Source organism: Procambarus clarkii, chromosome 86, assembly GCF_040958095.1.
Source record: "Procambarus clarkii isolate CNS0578487 chromosome 86, FALCON_Pclarkii_2.0, whole genome shotgun sequence".
Classification (NCBI taxonomy): Eukaryota; Metazoa; Arthropoda; class Malacostraca; order Decapoda; family Cambaridae; genus Procambarus; species Procambarus clarkii.
The window spans coordinates 9,643,626-9,667,191 of record NC_091235.1 but is presented as its reverse complement, the minus strand read 5'-3'; the positions used below and the strand labels follow the sequence as shown (position 1 = coordinate 9,667,191).

Here is a 23,566-nt window from a genome sequence, read left to right as displayed (position 1 = left end):
GAGGGGGGGTACAACTGAGGGAGAGGGAAGGGAGTCATATACAATTGAGGGATAGGGAGAAGGGAGTTCATGTAACTGTAGTAGAGGGAAGGGGGGTTCATTGAACTCTGACGTATAGTTAAAATTTTATACAATATAAATATTGTGCAATTCAAAGCCTCATACATACGTCAACTGTGATATATGTGATATTATGTTGTAATATAAACATTTCTATATAAATTTTGGTATTTAGACCTTGTAATTTGTTTATTTTCCTCTCTCACATTATATAATATATATATATATATATATATATATATATATATATATATATATATATATATATATATATATTTATGTAGCCAGCAGCTGTAACCACCAAGCTACTGAACGAACCACAAAGAGAGTGGCCCTTGAAGATGCGCAACTGGTATCCAATTGAGACTTGAGTGCCACTTGAGCACAGAGGCATTAGGTGATCTACCTCCCGGGCATGTGAATGTGCTCAGTGGCACCCCAGGGGGGGGGGGGGCAGGCCTTAAATGCCAAAATGGATTCCAGTTGTGTATCTTTTGAGATCCTTTCATATTGTGGTGTGTTCAGTAGCTCAGTGGCTCAACCGTTCTGTTGGTCGGTCGTTCGAGGCTCCACATTTCCACATTCATTCTGGTTATATATATATATATATATATATATATATATATATATATATATATATATATATATATATATATATATATATATATATATATATATATATATATATATATATATATATGAACCTTTAGTTAACTGCCCCGTCTTTCCCTCCCCTGGTGCAGGCGGAAGATATAAGTGTACTCTTATTTTTTTTAGCTTTTTTAGACAATCCCTTTTCACTCCAGTTATTTAAATAGATGATATCGGATTCGATACCAGTTTGACCCAAGTGGGAATATCTGGCCATCCGCGGCCGGATGCAGCGATAACGAAGTGTGTAAACCCGTGTATTGCCGGCTCCCCACCTCAGTCTGATTGCAATAAGGAAGCTGATTATATTACAACCAAACTTAATGCAATTCCCGTCTCGTCTTGAAGGCAGGTTTTGTCACTGAGAATATTTATGTTATGGGGGGAATAACATAGAATATTTATAGAATATTATTGTCCTCTGAATTTGTTTTTTGTTTATTTTTATTTACTAATGGAATTACTTCTACAAATGTGATTGGATTTACACACAAAGTCTCACACAAAGCGGTGCTTCCATAAAACCTCGGATGAGTTTGAATATCAGCAATTTCGGTCATTTATTAGGAAATCATAGCGCTTTGAACAATGAAATGCAGCCTTTGAACTTTATATAGGCGTAGACTGGGGATTATTCGTGCATGTTTATATACTGCTTTGGTTTATATATATATATATATATATATATATATATATATATATATATATATATATATATATATATACATATATATATATACACACACACTAAAAGAATAGGGGTGGTAGGGGAAGAAAATAAAGTGTTCAGTGAGGATCCACAAGGTCTTCTCTGAGTACTCATTATTTTCTTCTCCGAGGCAATGGGTCCCTACACTTGCACCAGAGGTGGTACCCCTTTAAGGTTTACATATATATATATATATATATATATATATATATATATATATATATATATATATATATATATATATATATACTTGAAAGTTCAAAATGCCCTAAGCCGAGTGCTGTACCACTGTACCACCGACGAACAAAAAGCATGGGAGAGTTTTTTGAACTCATTTAACCCCATGCCCGAGTAACCCCATGCCCGAGTGAATTCGGGTTAGGTGGTCAAGTATTTCACCTAGTCCAAGTTTAAGCCACAGACCATAAGGTAAGGGAATCGAAGGGTTCCTTAGCCAGAACCGCACTACTTGGCCTAGTATGCAAGAGGCCAATTTGGCTAACAGGCAGAGTGATTTTTGTTATTTTCAACTATTTCTTTTCAAATTAGTTTGTTCTAATTATTTTATTATACTAAGAACATGAATTACTGACGTAGTTGGTGCAGGTGTGTAGCATATGTGTAAATGATGTGTATTGTGGTGGGTGGACTGTGTACCATACAACGGTGTAACTGTGTACCATACAGCGGTGTAACTGTGTACCATACAGCGGTGTAACTGTGTACCATACAACGGTGTAACTGTGTACCATACAGCGGTGTAACTGTGTACCAAACAACGGTGTAACTGTGTACCAAACAACGGTGTAACTGTGTACCAAACAACGGTGTAACTGTGTACCATACAACGGTGTAACTGTGTACCATACAGCGGTGTAACTGTGTACCAAACAGCGGTGTAACTGTGTACCAAACAGCGGTGTAACTGTGTACCATACAACGGTGTAACTGTGTACCATACAACGGTGTAACTGTGTACCATACAGCGGTGTAACTGTGTACCATACAACGGTGTAACTGTATACCATACAACGGTGTAACTGTGTACCATACAACGGTGTAACTGTGTACCATACAACGGTGTAACTGTGTACCATACAACGGTGTAACTGTGTACCATACAACGGTGTAACTGTGTACCATACAACGGTGTAACTGTGTACCATACAACGGTGTAACTGTGTACCATACAACGGTGTAACTGTGTACCATACAACGGTGTAACTGTGTACCATACAACGGTGTAACTGTGTACCATACAACGGTGTAACTGTGTACCATACAACGGTGTAACTGTGTACCATACAGCGGTGTAACTGTGTACCAAACAACGGTGTAACTGTGTACCAAACAACGGTGTAACTGTGTACCATACAACGGTGTAACTGTGTACCAAACAACGGTGTAACTGTGTACCATACAACGGTGTAACTGTGTACCATACAACGGTGTAACTGTGTACCATACAACGATGTAACTGGGTACGATACAACGGTGTAACTGGGTACGATACAACGGTGTAACTGTGTACACCTCCTGTGAGGTGTACAAATTGTGTTCCTACGAGGGGGCCTCGTAGCCTGGTGGATAGCGCGCAGGACTCGTAATTCTGTGGCGCGGGTTCGATTCCCGCACGAGGCAGAAACAAATGGGCAAAGATTATTTCACCCTGAATGCCCCTGTTACCTAGCAGTAAATAGGTACCTGGGTGTTAGTCAGCTGTCACGGGCTGCTTCCTGGGGGTGGAGGCCTGGTCGAGGACCGGGCCGCGGGGACACTAAAGCCCCGAAATCATCTCAAGATAACCTCAAGATGGGGCGTGGAGGGAGCAGACAGTCAGCCATTATCACGTATCTGCTGTAAGAGGTTAGCCAGAAAGCAGCGGTCACAAAAGATGGTGTAACTTAAGTATCACTTACTGTAACTTAAGTATCACTTACTGTAACTTAAGTATCACTTACTGTAACTTAAGTATCACTTACTGTAACTTAAGTATCACTTACTGTAACTTAAGTATCACTTACTGTAACTTAAGTATCACTTACTGTAACTTGAGTATCACTTACTGTAACTTAAGTATCACTTACTGTAACTTAAGTATCACTTACTGTAACTTAAGTATCACTTACTGTCTGAGGTTGGCCAAGTTGTAGTAGGCGTGGGCGTGGTGAGGGTGGGCCTTGAGGGCCATCCGGAAGTGGTTCTCGGCCTCCGAGGTGTCGTTAAGAAGTGTGCCCAGGTTGTTGTGGGCGCTCGAGTGCCCCGGCCACAGTCTGAGGGAGAGAGCCAGAGGTCAGCACCTAGAGGGAAGAGGTCAGCACCTGGAGGCCAGAGGTCAGCACCTAGAGGGAAGAGGTCAGCACCTGGAGGCCAGAGGTCAGCACCTAGAGGGAAGAGGTCAGCACCTTGGAGGCCAGAGGTCAGCACCTGGAGGCCAGAGGTCAGCACCTAGAGGCCAGAGGTCAGCACCTGGAGGCCAGAGGTCAGCACCTAGAGGGAAGAGGTCAGCACCTGGAGGCCAGAGGTCAGCACCTAGAGGGAAGAGGTCAGCACCTGGAGGCCAGAGGTCAGCACCTAGAGGGAAGAGGTCAGCACCTAGAGGGAAGAGGTCAGCACCTTGGAGGCCAGAGGTCAGCACCTGGAGGCCAGAGGTCAGCACCTAGAGGGAAGAGGTCAGCACCTGGAGCCAGAGGTCAGCACCTGGAGGCCAGAGGTCAGCACCTGGAGGCCAGAGGTCAGCACCTGGAGGCCAGGGGTCAGCACCTGGAGGCCAGGGGTCAGCACCTGGAGCCAGAGGTCAGCATCTGGAGGCCAGGGGTCAGCACCTTGGAGGCCAGAGGTCAGCACCTGGAGGCCAGAGGTCAGCACCTTGGAGGCCAGGGGTCAGCACCTGGAGGCCAGGGGTCAGCACCTGGAGCCAGAGGTCAGCACCTGGAGGCCAGGGGTCAGCACCTGGAGGCCAGGGGTCAGCACCTGGAGGCCAGAGGTCAGCACCTGGAGGCCAGAGGTCAGCACCTGGAGGCCAGGGGTCAGCACCTGGAGCCAGAGGTCAGCACCTGGAGGCCAGGGGTCAGCACCTGGAGGCCAGGGGTCAGCACCTGGAGGCCAGGGGTCAGCACCTGGAGCCAGAGGTCAGCACCTGGGGGCCAGGGGTCAGCACCTGGAGGCCAGGTGTCAGCACCTGGAGGCCAGGGGTCAGCACCTGGAGCCAGGGGTCAGCACCTGGAGGCCAGGGGTCAGCACCTAGAGCCAGAGGTCAGCACCTGGAGGCCAGGGGTCAGCACCTGGAGCCAGAGGTCAGCACCTGGAGGCCAGGGGTCAGCACCTGGAGGCCAGGGGTCAGCACCTGGAGCCAGAGGTCAGCACCTGGAGGCCAGGGGTCAGCACCTGGAGGCCAGGGGTCAGCACCTGGAGGCCAGGGGTCAGCACCTGGAGCCAGGGGTCAGCACCTGGAGGCCAGGGGTCAGCACCTGGAGCCAAAGGTCAGCACCTGGAGGCCAGGGGTCAGCACCTGGAGCCAGAGGTCAGCACCTGGAGGCCAGGGGTCAGCACCTGGAGGCCAGGGGTCAGCACCTGGAGCCAGAGGTCAGCACCTGGAGGCCAGGGGTCAGCACCTGGAGGCCAGGGGTCAGCACCTGGAGCCAGAGGTCAGCACCTGGAGGCCAGGGGTCAGCACCTGGAGGCCAGGGGTCAGCACCTGGAGGCCAGGGGTCAGCACCTGGAGGCCAGGGGTCAGCACCTGGAGGCCAGGAGTCAGCACCTGGAGGCCAGGGGTCAGCACCTGGAGGCTAGAGGTCTTTATATATATATATATATATATATATATATATATATATATATATATATATATATATATATATATATATATATATATATATATATATATATGTCGTACCTAGTAGCCAGAACGCACTTCTCAGCCTACTATGCAAGGCCCGATTTGCCTAATAAGCCAAGTTTTCATTAATTAATTGTTTTTCGGCTACCTAACCTACCTAACCTAACCTAACCTAACCTAACTTTTTCGGCTACCTTACCTAACCTATCCTATAAAGATAGGTTAGGTTAGGTTAGGTAGGGTTGGTTAGGTTTGGTCATATATCTACGTTAATTTTAACTCCAATAAAAAAAAATTGACCTCATACATAATGAAATGGGTAGCTTTATCATTTCATAAGAAAAAAAATTAGAGAAAATATATTAATTCAGGAAAACTTGGCTTATTAGGCAAATCGGGCCTTGCATAGTAGGCTGAGACGTGCGTTCTGGCTACTAGGTACGACATATATATATATATATATATATATATATATATATATATATATATATATATATATATATATATATATATATATATATATATATATGTGTGTATGTATGTATATAATATAATGTCTATCCTACGCTTGAAACAATCCGGCTCATGTCTATTATATTACCCTATAACCTGTTCCATGAATTTTCAATAATATTTTTTCCAAACCTGTATATAACCAGATGTTTCCTTAGTTTAACATTATCCACATTTTATCCATTGTTTCGTGTTCTATTTTGTGGTGTTCAACGTTAAAGTTGAACACTTTAATATCTCCTTTATTATACCATTCACGCACCTGAACACTTCACTCACCTGTACACTTCACCCACCTGTACACTTCACGCACCTGTACACTTCACCCACCTGTACACTTCACGCACCTGTACACTTGACACACCTGTACACTTCACCCACCTGTACACTTCACGCACCTGTACACTTGACACACCTGTACACTTCACGCACCTGTACACTTGACACACCTGAACACTTCACCCACCTATACACTTCACCCACCTGTACACTTCACGCACCTGTACACTTGACACACCTGTACACTTGACACACCTGTACACTTGACACACCTGTACACTTGACACACCTGTACACTTGACACACCTGTACACTTCACGCACCTGTACACTTCACGCACCTGTACACTTGACACACCTGTACACTTCACGCACCTGTACACTTGACACACCTGAACACTTCACCCACCTGTACACTTCACCCACCTGTACACTTCACGCACCTGTACACTTGACACACCTGTACACTTGACACACCTGTACACTTGACACACCTGTACACTTGACACACCTGTACACTTCACCCACCTGTACACTTGACACACCTGTACACTTGACACACCTGTACACTTGACACACCTGTACACTTGACACACCTGTACACTTCACGCACCTGTACACTTGACACACCTGAACACTTCACCCACCTGTACACTTCACCCACCTGTACACTTCACGCACCTGTACACTTGACACACCTGTACACTTGACACACCTGTACACTTGACACCTGTACACTTGACACACCTGTACACTTGACACACCTGTACACTTCACGCACCTGTACACTTCACCTGTACACTTCACGCACCTGTACACTTCACGCACCTGTACACTTCACCCACCTGTACACTTCACGCACCTGTACACTTCAGGCACATGTACACTTCACGCACCTGTACACTTCACCTGTACACTTCAAGCACCTGTACACTTCACGCACCTGTACACTTCACCCACCTGTACACTTCACACACCTGTACACTTCACGCACCTGTACACTTCACCCACCTGTACACTTCACGCACCTGTACACTTCAGGCACATGTACACTTCACGCACCTGTACACTTCACCTGTACACTTCACACACCTGTACACTTCACGCACCTGTACACTTCACCCACCTGTACACTTCACGCACCTGTACACTTCACCCACCTGTACACTTCACGCATGCCGCACCTCGTAAGTTCTACAGGACCCCTTAGCTCGACACTTCCTATCTCATATATTTCAGTTTCGTTAATTTGTGTGGGAAATTTCCAGCTGTTTTGCCGATCTCGTGACTCCGTAGCGGCTTAGTTGGTGACTTGTGATTGATTTTTGCAGCTTTGTTGCACCTTTGCAACAATACTGCTGGATGTCTGCAGCCTCGTCGACGTCTCCAGAGCGTCGTCGGGGTCTCCAGAGCGTCGTCGACGTCTCCAGAGCGTCGTCGGCGTCTCCAGAGCGTCGTCGGCTTCTCCAGAGCGTCGTCGGCTTCTCCAGAGCGTCGTCGGGGTTTCCATAGCGTCGTCGTGGTCGCCATAGCGTCGTCGGGGTCGCCATAGCGTCGTCGGGGTCTCCACAGCGTTGTTTAGTATATGAGAAAGTCCCTCCCTGGTCCTCTGATGTGTCGGGTTCGTGTTGGTGTTAGTGTAGCTGTTATTCCGTGACAGTTAAGTTACCCCCTCCGTGTCCTGTGTCCAGGACCCGGCGGCGCCCGGGACATGTACCTGTCCTCGCTATGTTACAGCGTCCGACACTTACTAGGACGCGAGTTTCGTGTGTGTGTGTGTGTGTGTGTGTGTGTGTGTGTGTGTGTGTGTGTGTGTGTGTGTGTGTGTGTGTGTGTGTGTGTGTGTTTATCGGAATATACATGAGGGCCACTATCTCTCCACGGGGGACAGGAAACCGGCGGCTTGCCATCTGAAGTAATAATGTTTTGCCATATATGGATCTGACGGGTTGGAGATTCCATGGGTTTATTCCCCCTGTGGAGGAAAAAACATGTATTTTCTGTCCGGCACTGTGGCTGGTTGAGTTAGAAGTCGCTGCTCCTTTTTTGCGAGTTACAATGTACCTTTATATAATAACCATTCTGGATCAATACTCCCATGTTTGTTGTATAGTTAAAAGGTCTGGATGGGATGAATTGCTTGGTTTGTATAGTGTTGTTAGTGCCTAGACCCTCAACCTCTCCTGGTATGAGAGCTGACCTATTTCTGGGAGGATTTCTGTCGCTCTGCGCCCAACTTTTTCCAGAGCAGAGATATATATCGTCTTGAAGGTGAGGTCTCCATGCTTGGATGCTGGAGCCCAGATGCTGGGCGCACCAGAGACTCCTCCACCTGTGTTACACCTGTTTCCTTGAAGTCAGAGATCCGTTTAATTATTCCTAGGTGTGCGCGTGTTCCGTATGTGCACATGTTCAGTGTGTGCGTGTGTTTCGTGTGTGAGTGCGATTATACCGCGATTGTATATAGAGTTGTGCACTCTATCTTCAGCAGTGCGCCTTTTAACAATGTAAACTATAGAGTTTTTCAACCTTTTTACCCTTGTGGATCCCTTGAAAAAATTGTCATGGCTCGAGGAACCCCTTGCATAAAAATATCATATAATATATATATTCATTAATCTCAAAAATTAATATTCATTAATCACAAAAAATTATATCTTTTAACGCAAAAATAAACATTGACAATGATAAAAACGCTGAAGACAAATCAGGGGAATATGAACAAATTTGTGGGTTAAGACAATGATACTTTTTAAGTCACATTGTCTTGATTTCATTTAGATTTCATTGAATTTGGCTGTTGAAAATTGCTTGTGTAATGTGAAACCTGTTCTTATCTTCCGATACATGAATACTTAATTCAGGGTTGAACTTTCGATAAACTCGCACGAATATAATTTTCAACTGAGATCCGTGAGTAAGAAGTTGAAAATTGCAGTGATATATTTTTTCCTATAAATGGCGGGATAATCATCCTTCTCAGAAATCCAGAACTTATCCTGGGATAGAGCAGTGAATCTCATCTCGAGTGCATGATCAGATTACAGCTCACAAAGTTCTTCATCTTCTCCTTAAAGTTTTAAGTTCTCAGCAAGAGCACAAGGTTTCATAGTATGGATCCCTCAACCAATTAAAAACTTATGCTGAAAGGGAGACAGAAAATGATGGTCGAGTTTGATCAACAAATCCTCCAGATGGGTTTATATAAGACTTGACATTGGCTGGTATGCTCCTTCACCCTTCAGACGCAGCTGTAGTGGACACATTGCAAGAGTTCCTTTTTGCATCATGATTTTGTCCAATGAGTCGAGCTTCTTTTACATCAAAGAATTCTGCCACTTAAAGTCAATACATTTTCTCCAGCACCACAAACATAAGAGAAACGCGCTTTTATAGTGACCTCTCGCTGAGCCCTTAGTGACCTCTCGTGAGCCCTTAGTGACCTCTCGTGAGCCCTTAGTGACCTCTCGTGAGCCCTTAGTGACCTCTCGTGAGCCCTTAGTGACCTCTCGTGAGCCCTTAGTGACCTCTCGTGAGCCCTTAGTGACCTCTCGTGAGCCCTTAGTGACCTCTCGCCGAGCCCTTAGTGACCTCTCGCCGAGCCCTTAGTGACCTCTCGCGGAGCTCTTAGTGACCTCTGGGAAACCCAGTTGAGAAACTGTGGTGTAGAGGCTGAAGGCGGACACTGCAGTGAGCGAGAACTAACAGTGTGATCCGCCAGGGGTGACCAGCAACTTACACAGGCCAGGGAGGAGAGAGGCTAGAGGTCCCCTCTGCTCTGGGAAGATGTGGTGTGGAAGAGAGAGAAGGCCTAGAGGGCTAGAGGCTCTCTTAGGCCTCCAAAGTAACCATGAAGCAGATAGCGCAGGGGGAAGCGAAGAAAATAACCTGTAGATGTATATAAGAATAATTGACAGAAAGGAGAGAGAGAGAGAGAGAGAGAGAGAGAGAGAGAGAGAGAGAGAGAGAGAGAGAGAGAGAGAGAGAGAGAGAGAGAGAGAGAGAGAGACTCTGTCTCAAGTCACTATTGAAGGAAACATGACAAATAGGTAACCACACCATCTTACTCAAGCCTACCATTTTACCTACATATAAAAAAATGGCAAAACAATAAAGTGAATATAGTTTTATTGTTTACCTTCGCACGAGCGGCAGGATAGGGAAAGGAGATAAATTGGTTCTTGGGACGGGTTTATGGACAGGATAGGGGAGAGGAGAGACACGCTGGGTCTAAGGAGAACAATGGGTAGATGAAGGGAGATGATGTGTCTTCGTTATGGTCAAATGACTTTAATAAATGCGATCGAATTACGGACCAATTTAATGGACTACAGTGTTTATACAAAAACCTATATAAGCTCCAATAGATCAATTCCCAACACAAAGGCGTTATGACTCTTTGAACACAGGCAAACTAATCGTGTTGGCTTTAGTGCAATCATTTACACGAATGTAATCAGATTATAGTCACATTTGGCCCAATGAACTGTATCCAACACATGTAAGACGGGTTTATTTACGCTTTGGGGGGTTTGGCGTGCAAATGGAACAGCTGAGATTATGTCCGGTACATGGGGCCCGTCTGTCACACTGTCTGTCGTCTGTCACAAGACGAGGCTCCTTCCGTCACACTGTCTGTCCCAGAAGATGGCACCTTTCGTTAACGAGATCATTATTTAGACATTTGTTTTATCCAAAGCTTGCATATGTCATTTTAATATCATGTACCTTCAGTAATTATTATCCTGACTTATACTGTTAAACAGTATTCATTGACTTGGATAACGGCAGGGGATGGTGACCTCTGTTGTCTCCCGTAGCTGTGTCGTGGGTGTGGAATATATTCATTACAGTAGACTGCGGCGGTTGTGGCTGCTCTGTTGTTGTCTGCGGTAGATCTACAGCAGCTCTGCCCCTTACACTAGTGGCTGGCTGTACCCCCTGCCCCTTACACTAGATGGCTAGCTGTACCCCCCCTGCCCCTTCCTCTAGTAGGCTAGCTGTACCCCCTGCCCCTTCCTCTAGATGGCTAGGCTGTACCCCCTGCCCCTTACACTAGTGGCTAGCTGTACCCCCTGCCCCTTCCTCTAGTAGGCTAGGCTGTTACCCCCTGCCCCTTACACTAGTAGGCTAGGCTGTACCCCCTGCCCCTTACACTAGTGGCTAGGCTGTACCCCCTGCCCCTTACACTAGTAGCTGGCTGTCACCCCCTGCCCCTTCCACTAGAGGCTAGCTGTACCCCCTGCCCCTTCCACTAGAGGCTAGCTGTACCCCCTGCCCCTTACACTAGTGGCTAGCTGTACCCCCTGCCCCTTCCACTAGAGGCTAGCTGTACCCCCTGCCCCTTACACTAGAGGTTAGCTGTACCCCCTGCCCCTTACACTAGTGGCTAGCTGTACCCCCTGCCCCTTACACTAGAGGCTAGCTGTACCCCCTGCCCCTTCCACTAGAGGCTAGCTGTACCCCCTGCCCCTTACACTAGTGGCTAGCTGTACCCCCTGCCCCTTCCACTAGAGGCTAGCTGTACCCCCTGCCCCTTCCACTAGAGGCTAGCTGTACCCCCTGCCCCTTACACTAGTGGCTAGCTGTACCCCCTGCCCCTTCCACTAGAGGCTAGCTGTACCCCCTGCCCCTTACACTAGTGGCTAGCTGTACCCCCTGCCCCTTCCACTAGAGGCTAGCTGTACCCCCTGCCCCTTCCACTAGAGGCTAGCTGTACCCCCTGCCCCTGCCACTAGTAGCTGGCTGTACCCCCTGCCCCTTCCACTAGTAGCTGGCTGTACCTCTGCCCCTTCCACTGGTGGTGGCTGTACCCCCTGCCCCTTCCACTAGTAGCTGGCTGTATCCCCCTCCCCCCCTCCATTTCCAAAACCCAACACAGCATCATAACAGCGGAGTGTTGTGGGGGGAGACGTATGGTAGAGAAGAGGAATTGAGAGTGGAGGGAGAGATAATGGGAGGGGCTGAACCGAGGGAATTAGGAGGGGAGAGGGATTAAAGTGGGGTGGGCAGAGGGGTGACGAAATGGAGGAGGAGGAGGAGAAGGGAGAGGAGAAGGGAGAGGAGAAGAAGACAGCAGGGAGGGGAAGCAGAGGTCGAGCGACCACCCAACTTTAAAATAAGTTAGTGTACCCTTGATGTGGCGGGACGTGGTCTGTGTTGTGGGAGGGATGGAGTTCTAGTGTGTACACATCTGACACGTCTTAGTCAGGTGTGTCGGTGTCAGGTGTGACTCATATAGTGGGACTCCTTACTTTTGTGACACATGTATCTCGCGTTAGCTCGTTTATCTGGCGTAACGTCGACTGGCTGGTGGCACTGGTGGCATTAGTCTAGGGAGTGCTGGTGGCACTGATGTAAGACCTGCTGGTGGCGCTCGTCTAAGACCTGCTGGTGGCACTGGTCTAAGACCTGCTGGTGGCACTGATCTAAGACCTGCTGGTGGCGCTGGTCTAAGATCTGCTGGTGGCACTGGTCTAGGGCGAGTCTCTTGTTTACTAATGACCAATAAAACCAGCTTCTCAAGACGCTGCCAGACACCTGGGCGACGCTGCGGGTGTTGGAAGGTGACTACTCTCTCTATTTGTGACCCCACAGCAGGTGGGGGTCCTGACCTCGCACGTGATTGGTCGTCGGAAACTCATTTACAATTTGATTGGTTTCTTGGGGGAGTAATATGAGAAGGTGATTGGGTCATTGGAGTGTAATCACCTGTCTTTGATAGGATCACAAATAATGAGTGTATATGTAACTATTTGGCCAGGGTAGGAGTGAGAGACTTAGGGAAGGGAGTGATTGATTAATCTGAGATGTGACTGACTTAGTCAAGATGTGCTTGACTGGTCTAGGGTGTGACTTAGTCAAGATGTGCTTGACTGGTCTAGGGTGTGACTGACTTAGCCAAGATGTGCTTGACTGGTCTAGGGTGTGACTGACTTAGTCAAGATGTGCTTGACTGGTCTAGGGTGTGACTGACTTAGTCAAGATGTGCTTGACTGGTCTAGGGTGTGACTTAGTCAAGATGTGCTTGACTGGTCTAGGGTGTGACTGACTTAGCCAAGATGTGCTTGACTGGTCTAGGGTGTGACTGACTTAGTCAAGATGTGCTTAACTGGTCTAGGGTGTGACTGACTTAGCCAAGATGTGCTTGACTGGTCTAGGGTGTGACTGACTTAGTCAAGATGTGCTTGACTGGTCTAGGGTGTGACTGACTTAGTCAAAATGTGCTTGAATGGTAGAGGACGTGAATGAGTTAGCCAAGCCTGTGAGGATGCAATTAGTTGCCGAGATGTAGATCACTAGTAACAATGGCTGCATGATTTACAGAGATGCAGTGTAAAGCACTTGTGGGGTTCTGAACATAAGTAATGCTAACAAATACAAAATATCAAGTGAGCAACATTGAAGTGACTGAATTTGATTACGAAAAATGTGTCTCAAACAATCACGACTCCCAATGATTGCGATTCATTATTAATTAATATACATCTTGACTAAAGACATAAATTCATAAATGCTGGAAATAATGTGAGTGACACCGGGATGGATATCTGGATGAGCTTGTAATGGTATAACAATGTTATCCATCATCCTGATCTGGCTCTCATTAACCCCATTGATATGATGTAGTTTAATGAGTGACTAGATGCTATGGAATGGACTTTAATGGCCTTGAGAGTGTGTAGAGAAGGATGATAACGGTAATCCCAGGCATTATCACCTTCCCTTACGAAGAGAGATTAAAGGAGCTTAGTTTACCCTCTCTGAAGGAAAAGAATAAAGGGGGAGAGTAAGTGAAGTATACAGATGGTTGTGTGGATAAGTGAAGGGTATAGCGGCAAGGTGTGAAATATATCAATACGAAACAATAGATACGAATTGGGTAAGTTTAGATTCAGAAAATAGATAAACATTAGGTTAGCTCCTTTGGCTTTACACTTTACAGTGTTTAAGCTTCAGTTCTTGGACGCCGACTCTAATCTTCGGTTGACTTACAGTACATTGTTGAAATTGAATACACATAGATTTTGATTCCGGGTAGAGATAATCTGAAGGATCATCCCAGGTCTTTCTCATTACCCGAACGATGAGACAGTTATTTCTCACGATTGTCTGGCTCATTCACCCCGCCCCCCCCCCCTGGTTCTGGGGCCTCCCAGTACCCCCACTCTGGTAGTCGTGTCCACTCTGTCTACACTCAGGAGTACTTGGTAGGTCGCGATTGCAGCGGAAAGGGAGGAGAAGAGGGGAAGGGAAGGGAAGCGAAGAGGGGCGATGTGGGGAGAGGGGAAAAAAGAGGGGAGTTAGGGGAAGAAGGGAAGGAAACTATCAGGAGAAAGCGCCAAGTGATTACTACCATAGAGCACTTGGAAGGGTTCAGGATAAGGATTGGGAATGGGGCGGGGGGGGGGGGAAGGGGGATGGGACGGGGGGAAGGGGGATGGGAGGAGGGGAGAGACGGACTACCCCGGACACCGCCGGTTGTATTAGTATTGTATTTGTGAACATTAGTATGAACACCGTAGGATTGTTTAGGGGTAATGAGACCGCCGCTGAACTACCACGTAACCGCTCTACCTGACCCAGGCTGTGGGGGTAGAAGGAACAAGTGAGGAGTCTCTCACCTTCTCACTCTTACTGGTGAGAAGGTGAGAGACTCCGGTTAAACGTTGTGTAAAGGGTTTCTAAGAGGTACAGAGAGACTCCCGTATTCCACATGATATAAGTTATATTAAAATGCCCCAGCGACAAATAATATAGTGAGGTGGGGGGGGGGGGGGGAGTGTGTGCATCCCGGTGTAAATGTACACTTTAGAGTGCTGGGGAGCGAGTGTCCGGCCCACAGGAGACGAAGAGGGCAAACTCCTCCATTAGAGGGAAGTAGGAACCATCCCTGAAGGGAATCACAGCAGCAAAGTAAGGGGTCCAGAGGGCTGGTTAGCTCGAGGGTCTCACATGGGGAGGGGTGAGGATAGGGGGTAGGAGGATAGGGGGGTCGGGAAACTTACTGGATAGATAGGAAGGTCTACAGAGTCCTGCAGAAGTAGATGGAGGGGGGATATGTCTAGATTTTGGAGCCCGCGGTCCTAGGGTCTGCAGTCCAAGTGAATGTATTTTGTTTGGTCTATTAAGCCACAGATTAGATCAGGATGTTATGTACATTGAGAGGTGTACCCTATTTCCCGGTGTATATAAACTGAGTTTACTTCAGCCGTGAACACAGTCCAGGACTAAGGTGTACTTGTTGACTGGTGAGTAAGCCAGTGTGGTAAGCTAACTATCCCTCCAGAGGCTGACACACCACAAGCCCAACACCAAACAGATTGGAGACGGGATCCGCAGTCTAGCGGAGCCGATCAGTTATGTTAAGGGAATTACATTAGCCTCGGGGGATCACGTTACAAGCAGAATGAGTAGTTATGAAACTGTGGGCCACGTGAGTGAGATCCTGTGAGGGCTATTAATACCGGGGCGGTATGAGGGATCTATCTGTTAGTAATCAGTGCTGGGGTGGTATTGGGCACCTACTGGCACCATCAGTGCCAGAGGGTTATACGTTGTTTTCACTGGACGAGAGAATGAGGACTGTTGTTAGTTGTGGTGTTTGGCCAACAAGGTTTTGGGCTCAGTGTACTAGTGTACACCTGCCTGGGGCAGGTGTATGTTGTTTTAGATTCAGCAACTCGGAGCAAAAAGTTCCAAGTAGCACGGGCTATGGTGAGCCCGCAGTGGACGTATCTGGCACAGGAGCGGGGCTGCGTGTGGTGTGGCGCACGTGTGGTGTGGTGGCAGTGTGGTGTACGGGGCACCACACGTGACGGCGTGGGAGATGGGACTCCCACCCCGTCATAGTCACTTTCCTCCATATTATTTCTTGCACATCTCGTTCCAGTTGGTGTAAATATAATGTAAATCAGACCACGTTGAGTGGCAAGCACCTCCCCTAATGTACCCTAGGGTTAACTATACAAGAAACGTGTATATAATATTAATTATATTTGAGAAAACATTGTTTTTTAATTAGGTTAGAAATAGTCCATTGTGGACGCTTGGTTGTAAGAAACTGTCGATTTGTACTTTAAATATGTAAATAGTTAACATGAATTTAGGGGGTTCAGTTCCTGAGCCCATTATGTGCCTCTATGATCTTTTCCACCGCCGCTCACAGGATGGGTATGGGGTGCATAATAAGTGAACTAAACACACACACACACACACACACACACACACACACACACACACACACACACACACACACACACACACACACACACACACACAAAGAGCCAAAGCTCAACCCCCGCAAGCACAATTAGGTGAGTACACACACACACACACACACACACAAAGAGCCAAAGCTCAACCCCCGCAAGCACAATTAGGTGAGTACACACACACACGCACACACACACACACACACACACACACACACACACACACACACACACACACACACACACACACACACACACACACACACACACACACACAAAACGCAAATTGGAGGTGCATATCCTATGTAGCCACCTGTTTCACGAAGCTATTAGACTATTGATAGGATTGGTGATTCACATCAGACGTTACAATGTCTAAGACTGCATCCAAGTACCAAGGATAACAAGTACCTTTATCTAAATGTACTAAGACTGCATCCAGTCTTGCTTGTGACTTGGTATCTGCAGTCTTGGTTGTGAGACACAGTATCCGCAGCTTCAACATATCTCTTGAGTATGTCAGCGCACTTGTCAAGGTATATGTTTAGCCAGTCGAGGCGAAGACTCACCTGATGGCGCATATGTAGTGGAGCTTGGCGAGGTCGGCGTTACCCAGGTCCTTCTGCAGGTTGGCGAAGTTGTAGTGCATCTTGGCGTTGTGGGGCAGCGTCCTCAGGCCCGCCCTGAGCCGTCAGAGAGAGAGACGCGTTAGAAACATAAGGGAAGACGAGGACCAAGTGAGAACATTGTGATTATGAGCTGATAATCAAGACAGGAAGGAAGAGAGAGAGAGAGAGAGTGAGGGAGAGAGAGAGAGAGAGAGAGAGAGAGAGAGAGAGAGAGAGAGAGAGAGAGAGAGAGAGAGAGAGAGAGAGAGTGGGAGAGAATGGAGGCAAGATATAGAGGGACGGAAAGAGGGGAAGAAAGAAGAGGGGAAATAGGTGTAGAGAGAGAGAGAGAGAGAGGGAAAGAAGAGGGAGAAAAAAGGACAGGGGGGGGGGGGCTATAGGGGAAGAGAAGTTAGAAAGAGGAAGAGGCAAGTCAGCTATGTGAAATTACATATTATTATAAATTACAGTAATTATTTAAAGAACAAATAAGATCGAAATCTAATTATATAAAATGGATATAAATAATATATTGAACTGTGTGTAGAAAGATTATAGTGAATGTGTGATCAGAGAAATCATAACTTTGGAAGGGATTTCTAAATTTCCAACTTAAATTCAAGAGAACATAGACTCTGTGAGGGGATTGTGAGCTCTGAAGATGAGCTCTGAAGGTGAGCTCTGATTGTGAGCTCTGATGGTGAGCTCTGAAGATGAGCTCTGATTGTGAGCTCTGATGGTGAGCTCTGAAGATGAGCTCTGATTGTGAGCTCTGATGGTGAGCTCTGAAGGTGAGTTCTGATTGTATAGTTAACCAAGAACTTCTCTTATTATCAGGTACCCACACCATAGATAGTAACTATTAACAAACCAATCCTAGTTAACTCCAGTCGTTAACAAGTCCACCATTCCAAGTCAGAGTTGTAACCAAGAAGGTCGTTAGTGTGATCATTACAGATCACATACATCCCACAACAGTTAGCTTGTCTGTCACCGCTCTGGCCATCTCTCAAGAGTGTATTCATGAACATGTCTTGCCAGAGATAGCTGTGTCCAGTCACCACTATGACATATTCACCCGTTTAAGACGGCCGATGATCAAGGATACATGCGGAAGAATGTATTTCAAGATGGACGTACATGCTTACAAATGAGCCATAGAGGCATTAGAAAGATCTTTTTTTAGCGTCAGAATAGGTAACAGGTGGTGGAGGCTGACTCTATACACATTTTCAAATATAGATATGATAGACCCCAGTAGGGTCAAGAAACTGTACATCAGTTGATTGCCAGTTGAGGGGCGGGACCAAAGAGCCAGAGCTTAACCTCCTCAAGCACAACTAGGTGAATACAGACACCGGCATTCCGTAAAAAATGCAACCGTTTAACCTACCCAGAAACGTGTAATCCTCAATAAGTTAGCTTGGAATGCCTGGGATTCCCACCTAACCAACCACAATCCCTTCTTGGGGTAATCCTAAATCCTTCCCAATCACTAGCAAGACTTACAAGAAGAGCGTCTCCCTGGATTCCCAGTCCCGATTCCTCTGTAGCGTCCTGCAGGAGGCGGCGACGAGGAGCAGCAGGAGGCAGGGCGCCCTCAGCCGTCCCGCCCGCGAGAGGGCCACGCCCACCAGCACCGCGTAGCCCAGGCTGGAGATACAAGGACGCAAATTAATTACTCAGGGAGCGAGGGTACGTGTCCTAGTTGTTATTGGTGAGAGGGGGAAGGTGGGAGAAGTTGTTAGTGTGGGGGTCGTGGGGGGGGGATTCAGCCCCCCCCCTCCCCCCCTCATTAGGCGAGTGGGGGGGAGGGGGTGAACTGGGACCTCGTTGGACGTGGGTCGCGGTTTTCACTTCCTTACTCACCAATTACTTTATGTGAATTACAGTCAGACAAATAATATTAAACCAGTACAGATGGTTCTGTAATTTTGCAATTTGTCAACCTTGTTCTCTCACTTTTTTCCCCTCACTTACCTCACAGAGGTTCTCTGGTCTTGTTTGCTGCCCGTCTCCCCCACCACAAACTTATTTACAACCACCTCGTCAATTTACGCTCTCGGTAACTTACAATGCCCTTTCGAATTCACCTGTCATTTACAGCCCCGAGTTTAGTTAGCTCCGCTTCCCAATGTCATTTACAATACTCGTCAGCTGCATCCTCACCTCCCGTGCAGTGATTTACATTTCCCGATGATTTACCTATTTGTTAAATTCATTTACAGCCCCGCGCCTCGGGTTTGATTTACAACATCGCCCAACTAATGCTCTCGTAATGCTCAACTCCTTCCGATTGGGTTATTCTCACCCAAATGACTAATCATTTACATTTCCGCCAACTTGGCTACTTCTTGCCCCTACCCTGTATCCCCATTGATTATCCCCGCCAACTTAGCCAACCTCCTTTCGTATGCCAATTTAGCCAAGTTCCATTTCTCCCCCAAACTTAGCCAAGTCCCCCCCCTTGGCTAAGGGGACAAGAAGCGTATATTCCGCTTATATAGGTCACCCTACGCCAACCACTGACTCGCCCAGGATGCAAGCCACAACAGTGTTCTGACTCCCGGGTTGCTATTTACTGCTAGGTGAACAGAGATATCAGGCGAAATGAAACGGTGCCCAAAGACTTCCGTCCTGTCGCGAAAATGGAACCCAGACCTTTTCGCCTACGACCCGACTGTGCTACAAGGCCCACATCTCACGAAATCTTCTAGAAAGCTAAATTCATATATTTTTTCAAATTAAAGAGCACATTATACTATTTTTTGCCTAGCCAAAGTTATTGTTATCAGATTTATCATCAACCCCACTATCATCACCGCCACTGTCATCAATGCCAGAATCATCAATGTCACTCTTGTCATTATCATACTATTTCTAAACTCAGGTTTGAGCAAAATGAACAGCAGGAAACAAGCAACTAGTGTACGGGACTTAATTTGACTGTTACTTTCATTGGAGCCTTCAGAGCTGTCGGTATGCGGTACCTGGAGCTTTATTACCTCTCGTGTGATTGAGGATATCTCTATACGATATCTCTATACGATATCTCCACTATTACGCTTTGCGTAATAGTGGCTTTAGGCATTGTATGTACTAGCTCTACCTATAAGTCAACCATTCTTTGTAAAAATTTATTGTATGTATGTACCTTACCTAAATAAACATTTTATTTTATTTTTATAATGCACCCAAAATTCGCCAGAGCAAGCTACTGATCACATGGCTAAATATGGCTAAATATTCTGTGAAATGGGGATTTTTAGCAGCACATGGCTAGTTCTTGACACTATGTAACCCTTCATATAGTTTAGGGTAGCTGCATATATATGTACATATACCTGAATATGTTAATAAAAATTACTTTGACTTTAAATGGGTGAAGATCTTGAGTCTTGGACTCAGGACTCCAACTTTAGTGATTACTGACTGGATTTCTTTACTGGGATTTCTTTACTGGTTAGATTTCTTTAATGTGATTTCTTTACTGGTTAGAGTTATTTAATGTGATTTCTTTTATGTAACACATTCACCCAATCTTGAAAGATCAGCCTAGCTACCTGCGAACTTTACGTTCGAGATGGGGCTAAGTTTAGTCCTTCAGAACTTTTCCGGTCGTCAATTTCGGGAGAAAAATGTAACATGATTCTCTAACATGATTCCTCTGAAAGTGGGAATGTTATGAGCCTAAATTTCACTTTAAAAGTTTCAATTTAGATTTGTTATTACATTGTTGTTTTACTGTGACGGTCCATAGTGACGGTGTGACGGTGTGACGGTGTGACGGTGTGACGGTCCATAGTGACGGTGTGACGGTGTGACGGTGTGACGGTCCATAGTGACGGTGTGACGGTGAACGAATATTAGCCGGTTTAGTTTTGTTTTACTGTGACGGTCCATTTTACAAATACTTTATGAACATATATATATATAGCACTCAAAGATATCTTTGAGGCCGCCATACGATCCATATTCAGACTAATGACTTGTCTGAGACGACGTTAAGGACTATTCGCCCTTTCTCTCCTATCCTTAGAGTAGCCCATCCTTTTCATTTACCCCTTTCCCTTGCCTCTTTAGAGTAGCCCCTTCCATTCCCACCACCCTGGCGTTTTCTATCATAAGAGGTTTGGACCAGAAACGCTTATTTTTCCTCAGGAGACGCTTATTTTTTCTCAGGAGACGCTTATTTTTCCTCAGGAGACGCTTATTTTTTCTCAGGAGACGCTTATTTTTCCTCAGGAGACGCTTATTTTTTCTCAGGAGACGCTTATTTTTCCTCAGGAGACGCTTATTTTTTCTCGGGAGACGTTATTTTTCCTCAGGAGACGCTTATTTTTCCTCAGATGTTTATTTTTCCTCAGGAGACGCTTATTTTTTCTCGGGAGACGCTTATTTTTCCTCAGGAGACGCTTATTTTTCCTCAGATGTTTATTTTTCCTCAGGAGACGCTTATTTTTTCTCGGGAGACGCTTATTTTTCCTCAGGAGACGCTTATTTTTCCTCAGATGTTTATTTTTCCTCAGGAGACGCTTATTTTTCCTCAGGGGACGCTTATTTTTCCTCACGAGACGCTTATTTTTCCTCAGGAGACGCTTATTTTTCCTCAGGAGACGCTTATTTTTCTCAGGAGACGCTTATTTTTTCTCAGGGGACGCTTATTTTTCCTCAGGAGACGCTTATTTTTCCTCAGATGTTTATTTTTCCTCAGGAGACGCTTATTTTTCCTCAGGAGACGCTTATTTTTCCTCAGGAGACGCTTATTTTTCTCAGGAGACGCTTATTTTTTCTCAGGAGACGCTTATTTTTCCTCAGGAGACGCTTATTTTTCTCAGGAGACGCTTATTTTTCCTCAGGAGACGCTTATTTTTCCTCAGATGTTTATTTTTCCTCAGGAGACGCTTATTTTTCCTCAGATGTTTATTTTTCCTCAGGAGACGTTTATTTTTCCTCAGGCGACGCTTGTGGCCGCGACGCTGCTGGGTTTGGTCTGGCTTTATCCTGTATCATAGATTAGCGTAACTTGGTCGTAAGTTTGACTAAACTTACGCCTGGGGCGTCTGGGATCTTGAGGGTAATGTTCTTTAAGCGTTAGGCTCTTAAACCTAAGTTCTTAAACTTGAGCTTTTAAACGTTAACGTTTTAAACGTTATAAGCGCTTGAGGGCTGGGAGTTAGGGTCCTAAACGTTATAAGCGCTTGAGGGCTGGGTGTTAGGGTCCTAAACGTTATAAGCGCTTGAGGGCTGGGTGTTAGGGTCCTAAACGTTATAAGCGCTTGAGGGCTGGGTGTTAGGGTCCTAAACGTTATAAGCGCTTGAGGGCTGGGTGTTAGGGTCCTAAACGTTATAAGCGCTTGAGGGCTGAGGGTTAGGGTCCTAAACGTTATAAGCGCTTGAGGGCTGAGGGTTAGGGTCCTAAACGTTATAAGCGCTTGAGGGCTGGGTGTTAAGGTCCTAAACGTTATAAGCGCTTGAGGGCTGGGTGTTAGGGGTCCTAAACGTTATAAGCGCTTGAGGGCTGGGTGTTAGGGGTCCTAAACGTTATAAGCGCTTCAGGGCTGAATATTATAGTCCTAACAGTTTGGAACTTTTATATTTATTTATAAAAAACAATTATTTATATTTATTTATAGTTGTAAATGTTAAGTTTTCAACATTAGGGATCTATAACTGTTATCGTATCAAACGTCGATTCACTCGCGTTCAGTTAATTATGAGATGTCGCTGACTTGGTCTTTAAAACTTTCCAAGACTTCAGCAGGAGATTCATTCAAGTGGTTCTTATTCATTCATTGAATAATCTTATTTATTCAAGGAGATTCATTCAAGTCTATGATCTTAAACTTTCCGGTCTTTGAAGCTCTGTGTTCTTTGCCATTTTTGTTCAGGTTGCTGGGTTTAAATGGTCTGTTATGCGTTAAGTCTTGGCACTCTAGAGGGCACATCCGCGGCCTCTAGTGCCACACTCGCGCTCTAGTGCTACATTGGCGCTCAAGTGCCACATCAAAGCAAGCTAGTGCCACATCCTTACTTTTAAGGATATATTTACTGACACAAATACCACCACGGACTCAGTTGTTAGCGTGTGGAGGGAGGGAGGGAGGGATGAAGGTGGTTCAGGCAGCTCTTGTGTCTCACGAAGGTTACGAAAGGTCACAAGGTCCATGAACTTTAAGTAGTAAAGCTCTAAGAAGGTCAGTAATGAGCAGGCAGGAGCCGGCGCTCCTAAACTTATCCGGCTTTGTAATGTTATTCAGTTTCCTGAAATTGATATGAACTTGGTGGAAAGAGATGGTGTAGAAGATAGTGAACACAAGACTCTGAACACGTCTGGTGGACAACTTGTCTCCACAATTATTATAAATCCGAAAAAATGGTAGACTGCGGAATTGTGTTCACTTTATCTTCCGGTTAAATGATATTCATCTGGCAGTACTATTCATGAAAGGTCTATTGCCAGAACTTTTTCTGAGAACTTAATTATACAGTATACATTCATATATATATAATATATATATATATATATATATATATATATATATATATATATATATATATATATATATATATATATATATATATGTCGTACCTAGTAGCCAGAATGCACTTCTCAGCCTACAATGCAAGGCCCTTTTTGCCTAATAAGTCAAGTTTTCCTGAATTAATATATTTTCTCAAATTTGTTTCTTATG

The 23,566-nt window shown here is 45.8% G+C and overlaps 1 protein-coding gene across 1 annotated transcript in view; it reads right to left on the bottom strand.

Annotated features, from left to right (window-relative positions):
* The window catches only part of LOC123767312 (protein O-mannosyl-transferase TMTC1), a 259,546-nt gene that overhangs the window by 23,335 nt on the left and 212,645 nt on the right, over nt 1-23,566 (bottom strand). The window contains exons 10-12 of the mRNA XM_069317104.1: nt 18,381-18,524; nt 16,833-16,946; nt 3,550-3,693 (exon numbers count right to left, since the gene is read on the bottom strand). Of these exons, the coding sequence (XP_069173205.1) occupies nt 3,550-3,693; nt 16,833-16,946; nt 18,381-18,524 (402 nt within the window). The remainder of the gene's footprint in view (nt 1-3,549; nt 3,694-16,832; nt 16,947-18,380; nt 18,525-23,566) is intronic.